The sequence below is a fragment of the Carassius auratus genome, chromosome 4, assembly GCF_003368295.1.
Source record: "Carassius auratus strain Wakin chromosome 4, ASM336829v1, whole genome shotgun sequence".
Lineage (NCBI taxonomy): Eukaryota > Metazoa > Chordata > Actinopteri > Cypriniformes > Cyprinidae > Carassius > Carassius auratus.
The window spans coordinates 25954610-25979262 of record NC_039246.1 but is presented as its reverse complement, the minus strand read 5'-3'; the positions used below and the strand labels follow the sequence as shown (position 1 = coordinate 25979262).

General features: G+C 35.7%; 1 protein-coding gene, 1 long non-coding RNA gene and 1 pseudogene across 2 annotated transcripts; 1 reads left to right on the top strand and 2 right to left on the bottom strand.

The window, feature by feature from the left end:
- Window positions 1-2357: 2357 nt before the first annotated feature.
- LOC113056553 (uncharacterized) lies at window positions 2358-3908 on the top strand. Its single transcript, XR_003277710.1, has 3 exons — window positions 2358-2436; window positions 3444-3479; window positions 3859-3908. It is a non-coding gene; the product is annotated as an uncharacterized LOC113056553 (long non-coding RNA).
- A 5720-nt stretch (window positions 3909-9628) lies between these two features.
- Window positions 9629-18243, bottom strand: LOC113064117 (deoxyribose-phosphate aldolase-like). Its single transcript, XM_026234697.1, has 9 exons — window positions 18100-18243; window positions 17509-17606; window positions 17289-17436; window positions 16330-16425; window positions 16072-16206; window positions 15752-15880; window positions 11955-12067; window positions 11722-11871; window positions 9629-11447 (listed from the first exon to the last, which is right to left on the bottom strand). The coding sequence occupies exons 1-9, from the start codon at window positions 18128-18130 to the stop codon at window positions 11391-11393; spliced, it is 957 nt and encodes a 318-aa protein (XP_026090482.1). The 5' UTR covers window positions 18131-18243; the 3' UTR covers window positions 9629-11390.
- A 1120-nt stretch (window positions 18244-19363) lies between these two features.
- LOC113056960 (DNA helicase B-like) overlaps window positions 19364-24653 on the bottom strand; it is a 5595-nt pseudogene continuing 305 nt past the window's right edge.

The window sequence follows — 24653 nt, the reverse complement described above, 5'->3', positions numbered from 1 at the left end:
CAAGCATGTGTTGTGAGAGGCCTAAAATGACAGCGTTTTACACTGTATATACAATCCCCCCCAAAGAAAAACACTTTTATTCATTTCTGTGCATATTTGGGATATATACAAATAATTTCAGAGTCAGTGTTAACACATTTTTTGTAACAGAAAACGATTGATTGATACTACATAGTAATACTAATACTACATAATTTTTATATTAATAATAATAATAATTTTAAAAAGATTACTATTATTTGTTGTATTTTTAATTGTGCAATGGGACAACAGTTTTGGAAACTAAACATTTAATTTGGAATCAGTTGGTTAATTGGAAAAGTTAGTTCAGAGAAAAGGTCTGGTGTTAATAGTATATATACATAGGCTACATTTTATGGGCTATTAATAATACATAGGATAATTTTTTAAATGTCGGAAAATAAAAAGACATTACAAATACAATATAAACACAAATAGAAAGTTGGACATGCATCCATTTCGGTATTATGAACCAAATTATTCCAAAGTTTGTAACGTCAGTAGTCATCTCAAAATGACAGTAATACCTGCATGCCATAGACACCCTATGACTATCTTCACAATATAGCACCGCCTCTTGTACCTCAATGGTTAATAAAACGTGTGCTACTGAGTACAAGCACTTTAACTAAGGCAAACTCTAAAAGAGCCTACAAAAACATTCACCTCAAACTGAAGGGCATCTTTTTGGCTGCAACACACGTTTGTGGACACAAGACAATCAACTGAACACCATCCCACCCCAGAAGAGACGTTTGCAGGCCCTGTGGTGTTTCATATCAGGTTCAAAGTTCCTAAAAGTACACTGGTTCCTTCCTTTACTTCCAGATGAAGGGAGAGAGACACCTGAGTGTAGACTAAGTGAAGTGTCCTTCTCAAATTTATTTCATGTTGATTGAATCTCAAAGTGATGAGAAGGTGGAAAACTGAAGGTCTTTTTCCCAGATCCTTGAGGTTCTTAAGCCTTTCGAAGGCCTCTGAGGGAAACGCTTATATCTCATATTTAATAAAAAAAAAAAGTTAAGAAGCAACTCTCTCCACACATATACAAACATACACAAGCAACTTAAAACACAAACGCCACTTACAATTTGTGTGAAGTCGCCTTTGTCTTTGTTTTTCCTCTTCTGTTCTCTTTGGCTCCCCTCCCTTGTTCATTTGAGAGCCTGTTTCCTGCTCAACCCCTGCCCTTGAGTTTTTCCCAATGTCAGCGAACACTTCAAACACCAGCTGACGAGCTCAGAAGAGTCCGCTGAGAATCCCCATTCCAAACGATTATTCCGTCTCCTACACGCCAGCAGATCTCTTCCCAGCATTACAGCTAATAAAAATATCCCTTTGACCTGTCACAACGCAGAGGACTTGCTGATAAATTTGCCCCTTGTCGACCGGTATATGTATAGTAATGCTTGTATATGTTTAATATATAAGAACGAGCAGTGCTGAGGCCAATTCCTAGAACCGAGAACGCCTGAAGAACATGTTTGGGTTGTGCAAACTCGCTCTTCTCTGTATCTTCAACCTTTGGCAGGCTTCAGGCAGTGACTGTACCTGGGAAAGTTTTGTAAAACAAACAGCAGGCTTTCATCTTGTGAAACTAAATAATTTAATATAGATTAAAGCTGGGGTAGAACACCTCAGGAAACATGTCTGCATGAACGCAGATCCACCATGAGCGATGAGATTCTCTACACTGTAAACGATTTCTGTTGTTTTCACAGTATTATTGCTGTATTATCAGAGAAAGCTTACTGTAGAAACAGTTTACAGTAAGTTGCTGTCAATTTTATAACTTTTGCAGTATTATTGCTGTATTTCCAGCTTTGTCTTACTGTAGAAACTATTTACAGGACAGCTGCTGTCAATTTATGCTATTCTTTGAAAAAAACAATAGAGTGGGAAAATAATTACAGTAATCCTTATATTACTGTTAAATTGATGACAGTAATAATCCAACTTACAAGGAATTTTATTTATTAATTATATATTTATTTATAAGGAATTTTATAATACATCGTTTCATATGGTAACCCATATATTAAGGCATTTGGTATATAGTTAAAAAAAGCTGAATGATTTATGTGGGTGTTTTTTAATTGCGTATCTTCATGGTTGCCAGATTTGGACACAAAACCCACCTAATCTCATAGGTTATAGCCAACAATTTTGTGGGTGGGAGGTAGTTGTAGAGATGTAGATGTCAAAAATATAGGCTAGGTAAATAGATAAAATCAATTCCCATGATATATTTTTAATATTATTATTTTGCTTTCTATTAAACACACTAATTACATAAAGAGCGGAATCTTACGCGATATACCTGGCAACCAATCATCTAAACCGTCAGCATGCACTCATTTTCCAATTCATTTTCTGAGCCTTTGAGGATGAACAAGACCAACGAGAACCAGTCAGGTGAGATATACAATTTTATTCAGTATCTTAAAGATGTGTATTTCAAAAAGTTTCACCCCAAAGGGAAGATATTCGTTTTAACGTTACCACTAAATAATCGATGGTGAGTTTGATAGTAGTCTGTAACACAAACATTCTAACGTTAACCAAATATTAATTATCACAAGCTTTGCTGTTAATGTTAGTTAATAATTTCAAGTTTAGAACAAAGTAATCGAAATGTTCTTCTTTCTGAACATTTGTGTGTAACTTTCACCGTGTGCGTGTGTCCTGTCGCGATCGAGGCCTTACGCGCCTAAACCTAAAGCTATGTTCGAAATCGACCTATTACACTAATGTTATGCACGACTTGAAGGGACAATCACAGTGTTTTCAGTTATATTATGCATTTATTGCGTGAGTACAACCGATGTATTCATTTAAAGTGAATACACAGGCAGTGAAAGTCGGGCCGGTTTAATTCCCTCGTCTCGGTATAGTCCTTCTTCAGACCAGACGTTCCCATGATTTTGCTCACTTGTTTTCATTAACTTCTTCAAGTGCATTAATATCTGAATACAGCCACTGCCAACGCACTGCGGATAATTTAGTTGTATATTTGATATTGTGTGATATTCACGATAATGGCTATTATAATCCCCGTATTCTTGTCACTTTGGGTGCTTCTCATTTCTTATTTGTGACAAATCAGGTTCTCCCTCGAAATCGGGTCTCTGTTAGGACACCAAGAGATCTCAAATTAATTGTAATAGGTACATAAATAAATAATAATAATTTAATAGATTAGCCATTTTTTTTACAAGTAATAAATGAAATGCACAGGTTTACTTAAATTATATGTTAAGTTTTTTTGTGCTATTTTTAAGTTGCATTTAAGTTGACAGCTTGTCATTTCTGGTCTTTGAAATTTGTTTTCTTTTCAAATTATTTAATTTGATTCTACATATTGGAATTGTTTTGTAACCTTTTTATGTTTTAACTGATCCATGTTTCTCTTTGTCTTACAGGTAAAAATCATTGGTGAAGTCACCAGATGTGGATGGGTAAGTTCTGCATCTAAAGTTAAAATTGTTTGGAAATAAGATTAGAAATGCCTTTATCTTGCAAAGTGTGTCAGTACTCAGTAAAGTCTATTCCAGAATTTGTCAGACTTGCTAAGGAACACAGGAATCTTGCAAACTATAGATTCTCTTGTGGATTTTCCAGTGTCCATGTAACTTCAAAACTGCCGTTGGCCTTCGTACACATATGTATCGTAACCATGCAGTGATTACACCAAGTGCTGACAAATCACACAGTGGTGTTAATATGACATGCCAGGTTATGGAATGTTCTTTCACTTCCACATCTGGGGATGCATGGTGAAACGAATATCTCTGTGTAGGTCTATGCAGTGTTGAATATGTTTTTCATTTCTTTCAGCGTGTATGTTGTTCGACATTGCAGCGTGCTGATGAGTTAATAAAGAGGCAAGTCATTTTCAAGTCTGTTTATCACATTGATGTCGGTCAAGCTGTAGTGCAACTTAATTTTTGTGTTTTGTTCTCTATAGGCAGCAAAAACCTGGGATCTGCATTGGCCCTGTCAAGTCTGGAGAGTGTTTTTACCATTTAATGAATTAAATTGTAATAAAAGTTTTTAAATGGACTTCTGAGTGTTGTCATAATTTACGTGACATTTAATAATCAGTAATATAACTGTGTGAAATTTTTTTTGCATACAAGCCTTTATATTTCATTCTTTTTTAAGCATGTAACAGGTTGTAGTTAGTTATATGTTGTGTATAGATGAGTATATGTGAATATAAAAACTACCGTAATCAATTATACTGCATAGTAACTTTACAGTATTTTAAAATACAGTGCAAAAACATGAACTGTAATTAATTTTACAGTATAAATATACTGTAAGTTATTATACAGTATGTTGTGAACTACTGTAGTCAGGTTTACAGTAATATTACCGTGGAATAAAATACTGAAGCTTGCTGGCTATTTGTTGCCAGTAAGTTACTGTTGATTTTACGTGAAATTTTTTACAGTGTAGATACAGATGCTCATGTGAAGAACCTCTCTACCAAAGCACACGCTTAAAAATAAAGCCTCACAGTCGAGGAGGTTTTAACAACAACCATTTTGATTTCCCAAAGGCCCCTTTCAGTAAACAGTTCTTGAAAGAAAGGACATTTTTAAAAGTCCACTGTATATTTTTCCACTATATCCTAATGTGGAATGGAAGGGTTTCGTGGATGTTGAAGGTTCTTGACTGAACCAATGTCAATAAAGAACCATTACTTTGTAATGAACCTTTATAATCTTGTTTGATTTCACTTTGGTAAAAGTGTCCCCAAAAACCTGGATGTATACTTTTTTTTAAAAAAAAATAGGCAAATTGGTCCAATCTAAGCACATTTCATGATGTGCAAACCTGAATTTTAAAACGGCATTTATAAAATTGCCCAAATGGCCTCACGGGAGTCAATGATTACACTCACTGATTAGAACCAAGACGATCAATAAAGATCACCGGCATGTTTTTGGAGTATCCATCAAATGTTGAAATCTGCGAATGGAGCTTGATCTTTCAATGTGCCTCCCTGAAACTCATCTCCACCACCTGAACCTCCTCTAAAGCCTTTTTTTTTTTTTTTTTTTTTTTATTGAGCGCAGACAAGTATTTCCATATTGATTGTGCTGCAAATGTGGCCTTTATTTTTGGTAAAGCCCAAACCCAGTCTGAAATAAGCCTTGTTAATGTACATCAGTTTCTCACTTATGAAGAGGCTGAGGGCTTGGGTTTGGGCACTGCAAAAACCAATGAGCAACTAGTATTATGTTCAGGCAGTTGTAAAAGGCCAGAGAAAACTAAAATTAAATAAATATCCAATGGATTCAATTGGCTAAGACAACTTTTGGTACTCAATTAGGTAGCTAATTAGAAATGACAGACAGCTATTTTAATACATCTCAATCCTGAAAATTATGTAAATAATTGCAGTGTTCCATGTACACTACTATATGACCTCAAAGCATATACCATAGCATATGATTTGTAAACGAATACATTTTAACATTGGCAGCACATAAGTAGAATCATATGCATAGATTTTCTGACATTGTAAACTTGCTCGGTAGCTCACCTGGTACAGCATTGCACTTGCGGAATTTCTTACAAAACATAATTTAGATTTTTTTTCAGATGAGCCTAGGTTGTTCATTTAAACATTAGCTTAGCATAATGCTAACTGGAAATGTTTTTGAGTAGCGGAAAACGTATTTTTTATTTAAAATTTTTTTTTGGACCTTACACAACATCTGTTCTGGATGTTAATGCTAATATATATGGTATAGCAACAGCTAATGAAACTAGCCAGCTAATAAAAGTAAAAAAAAATGAAAGATTTGGCTAAAAGCTTTGAATGAAATTAAAACTAATCGACATCTTTTAGCTGTGATTCACAATAAACTGTTGATGTATTTCACTTAAAGCTTAAAATTAAATAGTTTAACTTTTCCATCTTTTAGGTACAATTCTCTATTGTCAGCCAACATAATCTTTTACTTGAATGAGGATTTATTGATATTGGGTTAATGCCAACAGTTAAACTCACCTTAGTCTTTGCAAAAGCCATTCACCTTCCATTTTGTCAGCCACATAACATTTTAATGGATTATAAATACTTGGCTGATCTGCCAATGACAAATAATTTCTCCTCTGCATAGCTGAGAGAAATCAAAGCTAATGAACTTTTCCTTGTTAATATCAGCAGTGTTTGACAAGTGTGGCTGGAGAAAAGGCTCTTTGGAGAGTCAGACATCAGACGACCAGTGCCAGGTGAGGCCCGAAAGCAGGTTTGATCTCATATACATATATTCCTTCACTAGTTGGTCGCTAGGGAGCTCTGTGCCAAGGTCAACATTCAAAGACAACTGCACACAGCGAGAGAATCTCGTGCACAAGCGGCGCTGCATGTGCAAGCCGTGGATCTTTTGTTGTGTGCATCACAGCAGCATCAGAAGGTTCAGACTGACACTAGTGAAGTCCCCGGATAGCAGCCATCGCTACCAGTTTCCGTCCCCTTCACAGGAAAACTAGTATATGTTCTAATTGCATCATTAATATCATTAGAGATTAATTGTCTTCTCCACCTGGTTCACTTTTATTGCGTTGATAAGATGCAAAGTGTGAGTTTTGATGACCTTCAACCCAAAGTGAACAAAAGAAATCTTTTCTCCTGTGGCTGAATGAAATTTCTTGATGTGCGCATGAAGGACAGCTTTTCTTATGTGCAGGATTAATTTTCCCAAACTATTATTCATTCCAGCTGTGCTTTTAACCTTTCTGGCAGATCTGCTGCTTTAAAGGAAATATTAAGTTGGGAGACCACAAAAATCGAAGATTTCAATATAAAAGTTAAACCTGGAAAATACAGACAAATTTTCTTGCAAATCATGGCAAACCAAAGAAAGAAAGAAAGAAAGAAACACATAGCTAAAATGAAAATAAAATTTAAAGAGCTGTTCTTTTAAACTTTCTGGTAGATATGCCACTTTGAATGAAATGTTTTCAATATTTCCTAATTTAAACCTGGAAATATTGACACATTATCTTGAAGATCAGATCAGATCAACAAGACAAAACAAGCAGAAAACAAAAAATAATAATAATAAATAAAAAAGTTGAACATCTATAACTGGTATGAAAATAAAATTTAATAATTTTATGTAATAAAATATTGTATAAAATAAGACAAAAATAACAACAAAGCAAAGCAAAAAAATAAAATAAAATAAAATAAAACTAATAAAATTTAATCATTTTATGTATTAAAACAATAAAAATAGTATATAATAAAAAGTGTCAAAGATGGAGAGGATCTGGCTGTCAAAATGAAACTAAAATGTGAATCTTTAAAGCAGATTCTAAAGATAAAAGGAAATCATATTTATATAAATATAAAAAAGAAAGATTTATTACAGGAGAAACATAGCTATAGCCAGTCACTGACAGCTGTTTCAGCATAAGAGCTTAACCACTAAACTATTAGATTATGACTAGCATGTAGCTTGGAAAGTTAAGTTGTCAAAAGCAGGTTCGGTCAACGTGGCACACACACCATACACGTATAAATGGACAATATCAGTTTTGTCATACTCCAAAATCGAGGATGTCAAAACAAGCATGTTAACATCCAATTGACACAAAACTGTCAGGCCTCAATGTCTATGTCAGCTCAACAAATGTTACCAATTATTCATAATCTCACCGCCTGCGTTTCGAAGACAACTTCTGACATTCTGTCACAGATCTTTTACAGTCGTTTTGCTCTCTTTTGTCTCTCAGTATGTTCAAATTCAGCAGCCGAGAGACGACTTGCCAATGATAAGCAGAGGCACGCTATCAGAATGAACGCAGCACAGCGCTGGATATTTCTGTTTCAGCATCCTTGAGCAGCTCTCAGACAAATGAGAGAAACATAAGATGTGTGTATGCGATTAATCACAGAGAATAACATGTTTCCATAGCAATTGATTACGAGCTAGGCTGGTGTTGCCGCTGGGTAATATGTGAAAAGCACACGCACAAACCTCCAACACGCAAAATCTTGGCCTGTGATGAATGTAGTTGACAGGTGACTCACGTGTCATTAAAAATGATTTTTTTAGCCTGGAAACACCACCCATAGCACACCATTTTTCACAACTCCTTCAAGGTACAAAGAGAAAGGAAAAACATTTATGAATAAAACAGCAGAAAAGCAATCAATCTGAAGAAAGACATTTGTCAGCGAGTGAGTGAGTGGCGACCAGCTGACAGAGTCAGTCAGATTGTTTCAGAAACCGGGTTACTGCCACAATATACAAGAGCATTTGCACCAGCCACCTAATCTATGCCACACATACTGGATTAAACACATATGACAGATCGACCCTATGTTCCTTAGTTTATTACGAATAACCTGGTCTAATAATGCTGCCAATGGGGGGTCCAAATTTACCTTTTTTTTGCCACTGCTGTCAATTTTCATGAAAGAAAGTTCCATTTTTAGTCCAAAAATACATTCATAAATATTTATTTAAATTTATTTAAATCTTAAATTAATTAATTAACAATAATAACAACTTTGCAAAGTTAAGGTTATTTACTCATATTAATTTTGGAAGCTTTATGCGGGGATAGATATTACATGTGTAGCCATGAAAAATGACAGCAAAACATAACAAAAACAAAACAAAACAAATAAGTTAAAATAACAGCAATAAAAAAAAAAAAAAAAAGTTCAAAACAAAACAAAAAAGAGCTCATAACTGATATAAAAATAAAACAATACCATAAACAAAACAGCTAAATACAATAAAATGAATAAAGTAGCTCATAGATTGTAAATATTTTATATATTATTTTGTTTAGTCCTCAAATTATAATTTTGGATGCTATTCCAAGTGTCAGGAGTCTTTGATTTACATCGATCACATTGAAGGTAAAATAATGTTCTTACAAATCTTAAACCATGCATTATGTCTGAGTTCCCTGTCAACTAGAAAGCAAGTTTTATTTACTTGCCAAAGCCAATTTTCACATACATTTGGCACTTGGTGAGTGTTAATTTTGGACCCCGTTGGGAATCCTGTTGTGAACCACAAGTTTTACCATTACAAGATTTCTATGGGATTTTAGGAATTGTATCAGATTGTACGTCAAATGTAATGAAACACTTCAAATGCAAAACAGCGCCTTCAACAGTAGACCTACATATTCTAATGAATAATTCACATGTAATTCAGTCATTCCCTTTGGCATTTCAGCTGTTTCCTGGGTTCATTTACATTTCATTCACTGCATGACCTCATAATCAAATTAGACTGCTAGAACAAATGGATGTGTTCATAATGATTTGAAAGAAAGAAAGAAAGAAAATGTGATTTATGGCGGAAACTGTTAAAACTAGGGCTGGGCGATATATTGATTTACATTCACGATACTTTTCCTGGAAATACAAAAGGACACAATGAGACAAACTTCAGAAGCAAAAATAATGTTGAGTTAATATTTTTGAATTACATTTGTGAATCAGTTCAATTCGTAAAATCGTCATAAAATAATGTCTCCATTTGCCATTTTTATATATTCAAATATTTGTTTAAATTATTTATTAATGTTCACCAAGTGAAAAAAAGCAATAGAAAACTACATTTTGACCATATTTTATTCACCTTAAATATCCTAAATTTTAAGATTAGGCTTTTTGACCATACAGTATATCATCCAGCTCTAGACATAACTTACTGGTACTTGAATACTGTATAATATACAAACGCGTATTTCTTCACATGTATTATGTAGTCAGATTTGTTTATTTTGGCATAGAATGTGTGATTAAAGAGCTGTTTTGTGTTGGACGAAGATTAATAAAATATGCATATTATATCTGCCAGCTATATGACCTTGTATAAAATACAAAGCACAACTGCAGCGGATACACTGCCTAAAGGACAGAAAGTGATTGAGTAAAGGAGAGGCGAGAATTGGAAGAAAAACAGGGACGAGAGCAAAGAAGAGGAAGTGTTTGTCTGTGGAGGGGAGAATCAATCTGAAGGCTAGCTCAATCCCTCAGTGTTATCTGGCTTGGTGGCGCGGGCCACGGGTCCAGATTGCAGATGATCTACATGCCTTTATGTAAGTGAAGCTAATCTGTCATGGCCTGAGGGAGGTGGGGAGAACCAGACGGAGCGCCGGGGCTCCATCACTCTTACTCAGTCCTGCCAGTGTGGTCTCATAAACTACCAGAGTCCCTGCTAATGAGACACAGGCACACACAGACACACAGCTGCCAATCAACATGTGAGATAGATAGATAGATAGATAGATAGATAGATAGATAGATAGATAGCTTTTATCGCTTCTCTGTGAATACAAATCTATTTGTGCTCCAGTTTTCAGACTGAATTTACAGAAGTTTCCATCCTGCTCTACTCTCACCTCTCGGCTCATTCCCCATTCCACAATTAATTCGGTCATTTATCCTCCATCCCAGTCAAGGGTACGGCCCGAGATCTCTTAATTAAAGAAGAAAGAGAGAGAAGAAAAAGAAAGTTCTCCATCTTCAAACGAAGCTCTAACTGGCACGCAGCTTTATCTGATCATTTAAACTCTCTTAACCCCTCTTAATTAATCCCAAACACACACTTCTGACATCCAGCGCTTGATTAATGAAATTAGTTCAGCGGAAGTCAAATAACATCAGCCTCGGACAGTGCTAGCGTAACCCCAGTTGAAGCTTACGAGATCTGTACACTTGTCTGAGGAACAACTGCTGGGAATCGTAGATGTGAGAAAGTGATGCAAGAGGCCTTTGCGCTGACGTAAAGTGAGCACTTTTACTTCAGATGGTTCAGGTTGCACCATGTCATCCAGAAATCCAGATATGTTCTTGGGTTTGAATTATTATGCAAGATAACTTGAAATAGACATTCACAACTCAAGTTTTTACATTAGAATAAAATATATTCTTAGTTTATGATGAAAAATACTGGACTTCATTTAAAGGGATAGTTAACTCAAAAATTACAATTCTGTCATCATTTACTCACCTTCAACTTGTTCCAAACCTGTATGAGTTACTTTCTTCCATTGTTAAAAAGATATTCTGAAGAATGCTGGTAGCTAATTGACGGTACCTATTCACTTAGTATTTTCTTTTTCCACACAATGGAAGTCAATGGCTACCATGAACTGTTTGGTTACCAACATTCTTCAAAATATCTTATTTTTTGTTCAACAAAATTAATAAAAATTTTGGAACAGCTGAAAAAAATGATACAATTTCATTTTTGGGTGACTTATAAATATAACTTATAATTGACCTCATAAACAGATATGACTTATTTCCATCACATCACTGGCTGATCTGAACAGTTTTCATTGGTTGAAATCTCCCATGATTTTGCACAGATTCAGGCCATAGGGAGTTCATGATATGCAGGATAGCGTCCAGTCACGTAATGGTAAATCTGTAATAATAAAAAGACAGATTAAAAATAATTCAGCTGCAGCAAATCTACCTAAATTGATAAAAGCTTTGTCAAAAGTGGTTACATTTATTCTAATACATAAATAAAAGGAATAATCTAGATCCTATTCATCACAGCATACCAGGGTCACGACTCTGCACTCCCTGAATAGTGTCTGTTTCCATCCTTAATGGGTGGTAATTATCAGTTTATCACACCTGAAGCCAGAATAGAGTGGAGCTGAGAGTGTGAAACACAGTGTTGGTTTAATTACCTGCCGTTCAATGTCAGCTAGCAGGCTACTCGCTCCCAGTCGGAAAAGGTGAGGACTGAGCCACTCGTCTCCAAGCTCTTCCTTCATCAGGGTCAGCCACACCAGAGACTCCTGCGCCGTACGGATGCCTCCCGCGGGCTTGAAACCCACCTGAGGAACAACGGATGCATCAGTCAACAGGCTGGATGATTTATGGAAAAGAAGGTGATTTGGAGATTCAATGGGTCGTTTACCTTATAGCCTGTCCTTAAGTAGTAGTCACGGATGGCCCGCACCATTACGATGGCAACGGGGTAAGTGGCATTGACTGACTCCTTGCCAGTTGAAGTTTTGATGAAGTCAGATCCTAGTGGTTACAAAATACAGGAGACACAAAACCTTTTGACTACTGGCATGAAGTCTGGTCCACTTTGATGATTATTTAGGCCAAAGCCAATGTAGACAATTATTCTAATTTCTAAATGTAGATTTATGTCTATATCTATATATCTATCTTTATTTAAATAAATAATAATAATCAAATATATACATATTACATTTACATAACACAAATTATTTAAATCTCAAAGAGAAAACCCTTTAAAGTAATAGTGATAGTGTGTGTATGTATGTGTGTGTGTGTGTGTGTGTGTATGTATATATATATATATAAAATGGCCAACAAGTCTTGATATCAAATAATTTGACCTTTTATGAATAGATATGTACCTCGAATTATGATATATGACCTAAAAAAATACATTTAAAACCCTTTTTTGAACATAATCGATAAGAAATACACTCACATGTATTCAAGTTCAAGTATTCAAAATTTCAAATACTGTATGAATTATCTAAGCAAATTAAAATTATTCAAATCTTGAGATAAAAAACATTAATTGTAGATTTAAAAAAAAATGTGAGGTCATATATCACATTTTGAGGTAAATATCACTGTATTTTGCAAGTCACAGCATGTTGCATTTAGCAACTAACCATTCTGTGAATAATTTTGCCCCTTTAAGATTATTTATAAAAACCTTTTTGAACAAAATCATTAAAGGGATAGTTCACCCAAAAATAAAAATTATGTCATTAATGACTCACCCTCATGTTGTTCCAAAACCATGTGACCTCCGTTCATCTCCGGAACACAGTTTAAGATATTTTAGATTTAGTCAGAGAGCTTTCTGTCCCTCCATTGAAAACCTATGTATGGTATACTGTGCATGTCCAGAAAGGTAATAAAAGCATCATCAAAGTAGTCCATGTGACATCAGAGGGTCAGTTAGAATTTGTTGAAACATCGAAAATACATTTTGGTCCAAAAATAACAAAAACTAGACGCGAACAGTTTCAAATGATTCAGTTCTATTTGGTGAACTGGTTCAAGAAGATCCGGTTACATCAAGCGATTTGTTTGCGAACCGGATATCACTACACTTGAACACGCTCACAACAGACACGGAAGAGAAGACAATGCTGAATAAAGTCATAGTTTTTGTTATTTTTGGACCAAAATGTATTTTCGATGCTTCAACAAATTCTAACTGACCCTCTGATGTCACATGGACTACTTTGATGATGTTTTAATTACCTTTCTGGACATGGACAGTATACGTTCACACAGTTTCAATGGAGGGACTGAGAGCTCTCGGACTAAATCTAAAATATCTTAAACTGTGTTCCGAAGATGAACGGAGGTCTTACGGGTTTGGAATGACATGAGGGTGAGTCATTAATGACATAATTGTCATTTTTTGGTGAACTATCCCTTTAAGATTCATTCAATCGCATGTATTCAAATTGTAAAGAAATAAGCTATTAATTTTTACTTGAGGATTACACCACATGATATTTCCATCAAGCTGAAACTTTCTTGAAAATTATATTAAGATCTTCAAAATTGACATGAGTGCAAAGACTGAAAGATTTCAATGAAAACAACATGTTTTTAATTGTCAGACTGCATCTGCATACTACAGGTCAAACCGGTTAGTCATTCTAACTGTCACTTCGTTAACAACCCCCAAAAACTTCCATCTGACACTTGTTTTTGTTCAGACTGACAGGTCAAAGTTCACATTTCAACGAGCTCTGAAAATAGAAAGTCCTGCACATTTTTAGCACCTCCATTCAAGCACTTCGGAGAGGCGTCAGTTTTTTGCACCCCGACAGGACATTAGTCGCGAGGGCAGGGGAGGCTAGACAAGAACATATGGTCCCGTCGAGAGGGCGCAGAGGGTGTGCGTTCGTTCATCAATAAGAGCTTTCATTTCTCCCTTCCTCTCCTTCATAGCCAATTACGGTTTATCAGCGTTCCGATAAAAATAGAAGATAAAATGACGCTTCTAATGGATGAACCACAAACTGTGGACCAGCTCTAACCCCCAGCACCCGAGTCCCGCCTGCCCTTCCTCGTGTCTAATGACTGTTCATTACCACACAGAACAAGATGAACATTTTCCAGTTCATTAAAGATACTTTCTATGTGTTTTTCCACTCTTTTTTCCACCCCTTCCCCTTTCCTCCGACACTCTTTCACTCTATTGCTCACCCTCTCCCTCAAACTGACATAATCCTTGAGATTCGTTCTGGGGAGTCTTAATTACATGATAATGGATAACGGTTATTAAACGCGGGCGACAGTAATGAAGCTCTATTCATTTGCGGCGGTGCGGGGGGACACTGCCGGAGAGCGTGGGAGTAAAATAGCTCCGGCGTCGCAGATTAATAGGTGAAATTATCATTCAATTTCAGAAACCTCATATGCAATTCATAGGAACAAGGGGAGATTAAGGAATGAGCGCGGCGACAAAAGCAATGCATTTTAATAACGATCCCTATCAGAGCCGCTGACAATTGGGTACAGTAATCGGCTTAATGTGCAATGGCTATTTAAGCATACAGTCACTGGACTGCTCTGTGTGTGTGTGTGTGTGTGTGTGTGTGTTTGGACATCTGGATGGCAAAGTGCAGAATGAATGAGCAATGGCGCCACCCTGTGGGCAAAAGATCAAACTTGCTAAGGCAAGCATCCCTGTTAGTTTTGATCATACCAGGAGGTCAGATTTAACAGGTTAACTTGTTCAGTTATTCCCTGCTGGTGAATGCTGTTACTGCACAGGCATTCAACAGTATTTGTGCATTATTATGACAAAAGGGAAACAAATGAAACTGTACAATATAAATAAATACATGCATAAATAAAAACATGCATGCATACATTTTTGACAAAAAAATAATTACACAATATTGGATAATAAATTAATGTTCTATTTTACAATACATTGTTACATAATTAGATATGTTCAAATAAATAAATGCTTTAATAACTATATATTTAAAATAACTAAATTTGTAATTAAGAATATAAATGTGATGTAAAAAAAAAATACAAAATAAATATAGATTTTTTTAAGGCATAAAGTTAATATCAGTTTGACACAACTTTCCTGATATAATATGAGGGATGGAGATTATTAAAATAATAAAAAAAAGTTAATTCCTCAAAAGAAATCCTTATCAAATAGTCTGACAGAAGCCTATTATTTCTTTAAAAAGTAAGTATTTATATACTAAAATAAATATTTATTATTTTTAACATTTGAAAAACGTGTCCAAAAATAAGTAATGTAAAACAACTGAATGAATGAATGAATAATAGCAATCATTTAAATTATCTAAATAAAAAAATAATAATAATAATAATAATTCATGCCATCTGACATTTACATATATTTTGCAATAAGGAATATTAATACCACTGAAGCAAATCAAGCTCGAAGGGCAATGATGCAAAATGCTCATGGTACAAGACATGACACAGACGTATATTTGACACCTGTGTTCACATCAATGTCCTGTTAAGATATAAACGGTTTGAAAACCTTCCTTTAAAAATGACTTAAAAATTATCATTTAAAATAATCTAGATTTTTATTTATTATTGATTCAAGGCTGCACAGCTGCAAGCAGTTTCCTACAGAAATCCCATTTCTGCAATTTAAAACTAAATTGCACATCTGATATCTATGCTTAATGTTCTCACCTGCCATCATGGACACCAGACTGGCCTTGTAGACGTTTGTGAAGGTTCCCAGCTCTCCCACCGCCAGGATGGTCTTCATATGGGCGTCTCCACAGGCCTCTCTGAACTGCCGGATCTCATCGTAGAGAGCTGAGGAGACAAAAATTATCTCTCAACAGGTTGTTGGTTGTTGGTTTAAAAAAATATCACACAAAAACTACGGAAAACCATGCTGATGGTTATAGCCAATGTCAGTTGCTCAGTCTGAAAGAAACCAGCGTAAACCAAGAGCAACAGGCTTGTTTAAGAAGGAATTCCTTTAGCGCTCTGCTTACACACACCTGTCCACTGCCCAGTGAGTGCCAAAGTCCGGTTGATGACAATATCGATCTCTGTAGCACCATCTTCCACGGCCATCTGAACCTCCTCAAGACGGGTCTTCAATGGAGTTTGTCCAGCAGGAAAACCGGTTGCCACTGAAGCAAAGAGAATGAGCAAAAGAGACTGTGAGGTGAGACAATGCAGTTGCACCCTCTCTGGGAAGCTGTTTGAAGAAGGAATGAAACGTGTTTTAAGATGAGCGGTTTCAAACGTCTTACCAGATGCAACAGGAAGACTAGAGTTGGCTGCTTTAAGAGACTTCACAGCATCAGCCACCCGTGATGGGTACACACATACCGCTGCAGTCGTGATTCCTGAAATCATGCACACACACAGTGTTCAAATCAGCGAAAATTTTAATGTAAAGACACAATTGTTAAAAATAAAATACAGCAAACCTTTATAAAGAAAAATTCTTAAAAGTCCTGTTAATGTCTGCTGTTTATGATGTTGCATACTATGGTTTTATTTAGCAAACCGTAGAATTTAAGTTCTTCACTGTAAGTCACTGATCTCTTCAGCAAATCAACTCCTGTGAAAGAGCTTTGTTTCCCTCTTGTGGGCAGATCTACAGTGACAAGCTTATGTTATTGATTCGGACAACCATAAATACAGTATCAAATATAATATATATTATAGAAGATATAACATTAATAAAATAAAATAGTTTAACAATTAAAAACTGCTGTAGAAACATTTACATCCATATTTATGTAACTTTTTATCAATGTTGACAACAGTTGTGCTGCTTAATTATTATTTTTTTTTTTTTTTGTGGAAACAAATTTTGAAACTGTAATCTTTTGTGACATTATAAATCTATTTACTATTGCGTTTGATACATTTTTTAAGTGTAATGTTTTATTATTATATATTTTTTTTATTGCGATTTATTTGTAATTAGGCTGACCTACGTAGTTCTAGTAAATCTGCATGGGATCTAAATATCTGAATCTGATCCATTATTATGAATAATGCATCTAACAGTAATTTGTTTAATAGGTTCTAAATACATTTTTAGTTATGTTTAAGGGAAAAAAATAGTTTTACATTATAGCAAACAGCAATCTTAGTAAAAGAATATAACAGAAAGACGTGGAATCAGTGGAATTCAAGTGCCAAGAGGGATGATGTGACATGAAACAATCCTCCAGACAGAGGCACCTTTGTGACAGACCTTTGTCGTGCATCTCCATGCTCTTCAGCAGATCATGCCGGACCGGCTGTGTGGCCTTCATGCAGAGTCGATGGACATTTGAAGGTGTATCGTCACCAGCGAGTGTTGTCAGATCAATGCATGTGACGGCCTTCAGCAGCCAGGCAGCCTACAATAACAATGCAGGTCAATAAAGATGTATTTGAGCTGACATAAAGCAAAAATACAGTCAACTATTTACCTGCCACTGTTTTTTGGCCACTTTGCGTCCCTGGATCTGCTGAGCTCGTTTAAGAACAGCCTGAGTGTTGACTCTGACTTTCGACACCGATTCAAGATCTAAAATAAAGCAAGAATAAATAATAAAAGAGGTCTTAAAGTCAGTTTTGTCTTGTTATTTCCCTCTTCTCAATGCAAGTCATGAGACACATAAGTCATGTGAGATTCATTAAGTGCATTTCAGCTGTAAATGGTTTGAAATCAAATGTATATTTGGAAGAAAAAACAAAATTCAGAATAAGACTTCAAATGAATTACAAAGACCAGCAGAAGGTGGAATTTTGGAGTTTAGAACGCGACAGATGCAGATGGAGTTAAAAATTAACTGCACATAACACCAAGAATATACTTTGCCCTTTACATGTTCAATGTTAGATGTATAGACAAAATTACACCACTTACACAAATAAAATAAAAAATAAAAACTTTATTTTCATGTTTTCTGCCTTGTTTAATCTAATGTTCACACTATCACGTGGAAAATGTAGCGGTATGTAAAAGCTCGGATTCGTTTGGAGAAAATGATAACACGATAGAAAAAAAAACAGCTCACCAAGATCCATTCCGGGATTTCTAGCGGACATGATGTTAAATTCTAATTACTGAATGAAATGAACTGCAAATATTAGTTAATTTTGGAAAGTAGTATCACTGCACACTGACAGCTTTAACAATACGAGTCTTCCGGGATCGCTCGTCACTGACACGTCACTCTTTCAGCCAATCATTCCACAATACGTAAGGCGTAGAATGATGACGTTCTTTCTTTTCTTTTTTTTTAACTAACGTTAGTGAAGGCTCCAAAATCACACTAGAGCAGTGGGATTTCTTTTTGAAGGGAAATAATATATGAATCTACTTATTTTAAACAGGAAAAATAAGAGTCAGTGTCAGACAAGAGAGTATCGGACACTGACATTCTCTTATGTATGCGAAAGTATGCATAAGTATACAAAAAATATTTTAATCAATATAACAAAGTACTTAATGTGCAATGTAAAATATTTACACTAATTACCCAATGCAGCTTTAAATTTAAATTTAAAAACTTTTAAATTAACTTACATTTTAAATGTTTAATTTATACAAAATGTGTATATTGAAATATATTAAAAGTGAAGTTAAAAGGACAAGAATATTTCATACACATAGATCAAGCAGGCATTTGAATTTGAATAAACAAACAAACAAAAATGCTACTGTTCAATGGTTTATTGTTAGACAACTGTCATGCTGAGCTTTTAAAATAACCTGTCACATCCTTCAGGCTTTAAATAAAAAGTGAAATTATGGCAACAATAACAATACAATGACCAATCAAACCTTAATGAGATTTTAAAGTGCATCCTAACCGTTGTTAAGAAATCCTAAATTCTTCAGTCTAGAATCAAAACATTGCTCTGGCCCTAATAGATAGAAACTTTGATTTACATTATATAAACACTGAGGGGAGTTTTTTCTTTCTTTCTTTTTTTAATATCCTGCTAGCAAGATATTAGATAAATATATAAAAGTATTTTAAAATGACATCGTAATAAACAAGGACAAGCTTCAATTACAAATCTGATCTAGATACGATAACATTTTCTTGTATTGGTGTGTAAAATGGCAAATTTCAGATTTTATCATTCTTTTACACAATTGTTAGTTACATATGATTTAAAAATAATGTTTTTCTAAAGATGTCTGACTTCAAATGGAACTCACACATTTCTTCCATAGTATCACAATATATAACAGGATATAGTTATTCTTGGCGTTCTTTTTCTTATGACTATTATTAAACAGTATTTTAGAGAAATCATGAGTGAAAACTAGCAAATTATTAATAATTAATCGTTATGTAAATGCTAACTCGTGCTCATCCAAATCCTCTGAAAACCACACCCCAAAAAACGCATTAATTACATTCTTTACAGCTTCGACATGTGGTCTTGGCACGGACCACACTAAGGCTGTTTCCTGTGAGAACATGATTTGTCTGGGAAGAGCTGCCTGCCAGATTTGGGGCTGGGACTGGTAATGGACAGAAGCTTCAGCCTTGAGCTGCCCAGCGGAGACTCTTCTGAAGTGGTTTGCTGGAGAGGAGATGACAGAATGTTATGCACATTCAGCCAAAAAACCTTTAGTATAGGACTTAAATTTCCAATAATATCACATGGACATTATATATTATACATTTTGAAAATAATTTGCAATGAATTTTATAATCTTAAATATAAAGATCTGACACATCATTCCATTAAAATGATTATTTCTGCATATTCAATTGAGTGTTTGATAATACATGGACATCTGTTTGCACTTTTTAGTTCATTGCTTTGCTGCATCTTATTTAATTTATAATATATTAGTGTAAATACATATTTCTTCATCATTGCACAATTATAATGTCATTGCACCAATGTACATGTGGCAAGTAAAGCTTATTGAGATCTTCATCTATTAAACAGTTAGCAATTATTATTTTTTTAATCACAGTTACATAATGACACATTTTTTGTTGATCATTTCCAGATGTTCTATTGCATCCATTACCTTTGGTTGTTTAGTTGGTGTAGAGCAGATGTCTACAGGGATAACCCGTTTAGAGCCCCTACTGCATTCATTCGAGGGAGAGCTGACCTCTTCTAACAATGGTGCATTATCAACATGATTGGATAATTCGAATGCATTTTCATTGTGCATTTTGCTTGGCTCATCGCAACTGTCCATAGGTGACCAAGAGTAAGTTTGAGTGAATGCTACATCATCTTGTAAACAGATATCGTTTGATGTTTTGATGGCTTCGTTCATTTTGATCTTCATAGAGGTGGCGTATACATGAAGGTCTGGACAGCTTCGAGTGGTGGCGACTAGGGGTCTGCGAGGCCACTGGTGTAGACTGTGAAGGGCCGAAACCGTGGTTCACAGGAGTTTCTACTTGATTCTGACTGAAGGCAGACTGAGTCAACGAGACTTCAGGACATTGCTGGGAAACTACGTTCGTGACGAAGCGGCACAATCGTGTGTTACGGGGGATGATCCATCTCTTGATGGCTTCTTCTAGATCACGCTCTCTACCCACCACATAAACACGCTTCTGACCGCGTGTTACTGCAGTGTATACGTGCTGCCAGTTTTGAGCAGTGCTGTCTCCAAGAACGTACACAATAGTTTCGGCCTCTGAGCCCTAAAGTGAGAAAACAAAAGAGCTGCATGAAGCTGAAACAAATGCTGATGTCAGGTGTGAATGGGGCCATAAATTAACAAAAAGGATCAGTACCTGAAAGGTGTGAATGGTTCTTGCCCAAGCATGGCGCAGTTTACACTCTCTCTGTAGCTCCCTGTAGCTACAAGTCACCACACATCCATTGTCATCATCTAGTGTCAGGAAGCGTATCATTTTACGTCCGTTTTCCTCATCCTCTTTAGTCACATCCTGTTATTGATGAACAATAACAATGGCAAGTTAAATTTATATATAATTACTCATGTACTTAAAACTAAGCATTTAGAATTTAAAAAGAATTTAAAAAAGACTTTTTCTATTTCTCCAGCCAGAATTTGGGGATTATTAAATGAAAACATATATAAATTGCTAAATAATAATCAGTACATCTTTAATGAAGAAAATTTCCCCATTGCACAGTCGTTTTTTCTTCTCTTTCGTCTGTTCATTTTGTGTCTGATTTCCAGCATCATCATGGGAAGACCGAGCGCGGTCTTGTTCAGCTCTGGCAGTATCAGAGGAAGTCACTACTTCTTTCTTCTTCTCATGGTCTGTCACATAGCCATTCTTAGTGCAGCAAACTTTATCTTCTGGTTGAAAGTTCAATTTGTTTTTGGAAGTCCTGAAATGAATGAAACTGAATATTAACACCAAAATATTTGCTAAAAAACATAACCTATAAAGGTCCTACTTATTTAGTTATAAGAAAAGGAATAACTTCTATTCACACACCTTGTAATATGTTTAGAATAATGTTTACAACAAAGCTCATTGATCAACTCGCAGTCCTTTCTGTGAACAGTAAGAACAGCAATTTTAGCCTCAGCGACAACATTTGCTGAAAAAGATTCTCAGCATAGTGTGACAAAGTGTAATCGGTCTTACCTTCTGAAAGCCACAAACTGTGACAATTTATGATCCTCCAGTCCAGGACCTTCCTGAAGTAAGAATGTAATGGCATCCTGGAGGTCTATGCAGCAAAATATGATTAAAAAAACTTCAAAATACAGACATTTTGCCCATTATAGTGAATTCGTAACATTACACCTCATCCAATAATGTTCGTCAAGAGCTTTTGTTATTATAATTGCAATAAACTTGCACCAAAGTGCTTGTGGGGAGTGAAATGTATTGAAGATGGCTGTCTAGCTTCTGGATTGATTGACTGATGTCAACCCAAGGTGTCGAATGATTCACAGATGACAGGAAGTGTGTTTTCAGGAACTATCCTTTGAAATCCTGCAATATGCTAGACATACAGGAACCAATATGTGATCTAAATCTGTTTCTTTTGTTATTCTGATTGCACGGGCCGTCAGGTTCACACCTTTGATGCATGAGCAATTGATGTGCTTCTGAGGCACAGTCACAGTGTAATTACCACACATCATTCTACAGTCCCAGCTTATAAAAACAAAGTGTTATAAAAAGAATAAATGCACTGAAAAACATCCAACATGTTCACATTTTTCATAACTGCTCACTTACCAAATCCATCATTTTCACCACAGATTTGGACAAAAATGAACCTTTTGTCAGATGGCACTTTGGAAGGTCTCATCATGTTTACAGTGGCATCAAACTCCAGAGGACTGTAATGTTTTTTTATACCCATCTCTGAGATGCTGAAAGTTTATGGGAAATAACAAAAGTATAATTAATAAAGGTTTGAGTCCATATTAAACAAACACACACACGGCAGTCTGTGAACCACAAAGGTAGTAAAAGGAGGAAGATTGTATTAATTTATATAAACCCTATAAAACATTTAAGAATTCAAACTATCTGCTCACACTCCAGCGTTTCTGACGATGAGCTCAGACTCTGAACGATGGTTGGTCCGCATCTCAATGGCCCACCGGACCTTCCCGAGACCTGTAAACAGATCGTACAGTGGTGTTTCCAGGCTCAATGCTGGGCAACTGTCTCACATCACCTGCAGAGACAGATAAATGTTTTGCTTGTTTAATAGTAATACAAGAAGGTACTTAAGCTATAGAATAATGTTGCCAATAAAATGCATTGTAAATAAACCCTAAAAAAAAGTATTATGCACGCAATATGCCTTTACCCAAAAGGATGAACTTCTGGAGTTCTGCGTGTTTGGTAAGCATGCTGAGAATAGAGTGCAGGATCTGAACAGACACCAAGCTCCCCTCGTCGACCACCAGCAACCCGCCACCTTTGAGAACTTCCCATGCCTCAGGATTTCCACTTCCATCTTTTTTTGTGTTCATGAAACTCCATAAAACCTAAAAGAATGGGGATTTTTTTTGTGTGTAATATATGTAACTAATACAAGGTATTTAAAGCAACTGAAACACGTTAAAACAGCAACAGTGCATTAACCATTAACAAACCTTGTACAAGTGTGATGTATGAAATGTTTTCTAAGTTAAGTAAATGTAAATGCTGTTAAATGTCAAGAAATATTAAGTAGTATTACGTTATGTACTGTATATGTAACATTATGTTATCAAATACAATGTTTCCACTGTAAAAAAAAATTAATACAATAATTAACATTAAGTTCTGAAATTTTACGTAATGTTTATGGCATATATGCTGCGAAATTACTATGTAACGTGGTTATGATTAAGTTAGTTAAAGTTATATTATTATTAGTATTACTATATTATGACACTTTATCTAATATAATGTAAAGTTTAAGACAGTGTACCATCATTAAAAATTTATGCAGCTGGTGAAATACAGTTATATGTAAAGTTGTTATGATATGTAGTGTAAATATATGTTAACTTGTGTTTATATTGTTATGTTGTGTACAATTGTTTATGTAAACATTATGTTATGTTGCAGAAAGAATTAAGTCATGTAAAGTTATATCTAGTGTATATTTTAATCCTTATGTTTGTATGTAATTTTTAAGTCATGTAAGGTTATATCAGGAAATTCGATGTAATGTAAAGTTATGTTATGTTACGCAGAGTCGCAGAACTATACCTGGTGCATAGTATAAGCAGTGAAACCGGTTCTCTTGGTGAGAAGTGAAGCAGCTCTTCCTGTAGGAGCAGTGAGGAGAACCTCTACAGGCTTTTTCATCACTGTCACTACTTTCATTATCTTTTTTCTCCTTGTGAACATCTGACAGCAGACCATTACTGGACCCCTGAGAGTCATTCTGAAAGTCCTCACAGGCCTTCAGCACCTCTTCTCTGTCACTTGTCTGTTGCTCCATGGCCGCCTTAAACACCAGGCTGACCACTGTGGTCTTCCCACAACCCCCCTTCCCACTGATCACAGTCACTGGGTTGGTGCACATCATTTCTGCTGCTCGCACTTGATCGGGGTCTAACTCTATAGTTGAGGGATCAATGTCAAAGTTAGTGGAGTCATTTGAGGAGTCTGAGTCTGAAGTTACACTTTCCTCCTTAATAGTGAGCTTTGTAATTTCATAGCACTGAGAAGAATCACATGTTGTAATTGCTCCATTGTGATGGACTGCGCTTGAAGTATCAGGCTGAGGAAACGCAAGATCCATGTGCTCAACCTTAACCTCCTGAACAATGTCATTTTGTGCTTCTGAAACTGACGTTTTTGCATCAGCCTTAGATTTCTTAGAGAGAGTCATACTGTGGTTTTCCCGGCCTTCGCCCTTAATCTATCCAGTTGAGCTTCACGAAGAACCTCTCTCACATCCAAGTGGATCTTCCAGGGGTCTCCCTCAACAAGGCCCCTCAAGCATTCGGCAATGCCTTTCTCGTAGCCGAAGAGGTTCCGAAGTGCCACCCTGTCACCTTCTCTTTTAAGCACCCCCTGCTCCACAAGGAAACTTAAAGCTTCCCAGGTGCCCAGATGTCCCGTCTCATTCGATATATTCTTCTCCAGCAGCTCCCGTCGGCGTATGTGCTACCAGTGGCTCTGCAGTGTCTTTT

Bases quoted from the DNA above. Each gene is read 5' to 3' on its own strand.
- LOC113064117 (XM_026234697.1), bottom strand. From the start codon at position 18,130: ATGTCCGCTAGAAATCCCGGAATGGATCTTG. The intron at 16,426-17,288 runs GTCTGTCACAAA...GCATGATTTCAG, and splicing joins CATGGAGATGCACGACAAAG to GAATCACGACTGCAGCGGTA. The intron at 16,207-16,329 runs GTAAGACGTTTG...TCTTTGCTTCAG, and splicing joins TAGTCTTCCTGTTGCATCTG to TGGCAACCGGTTTTCCTGCT.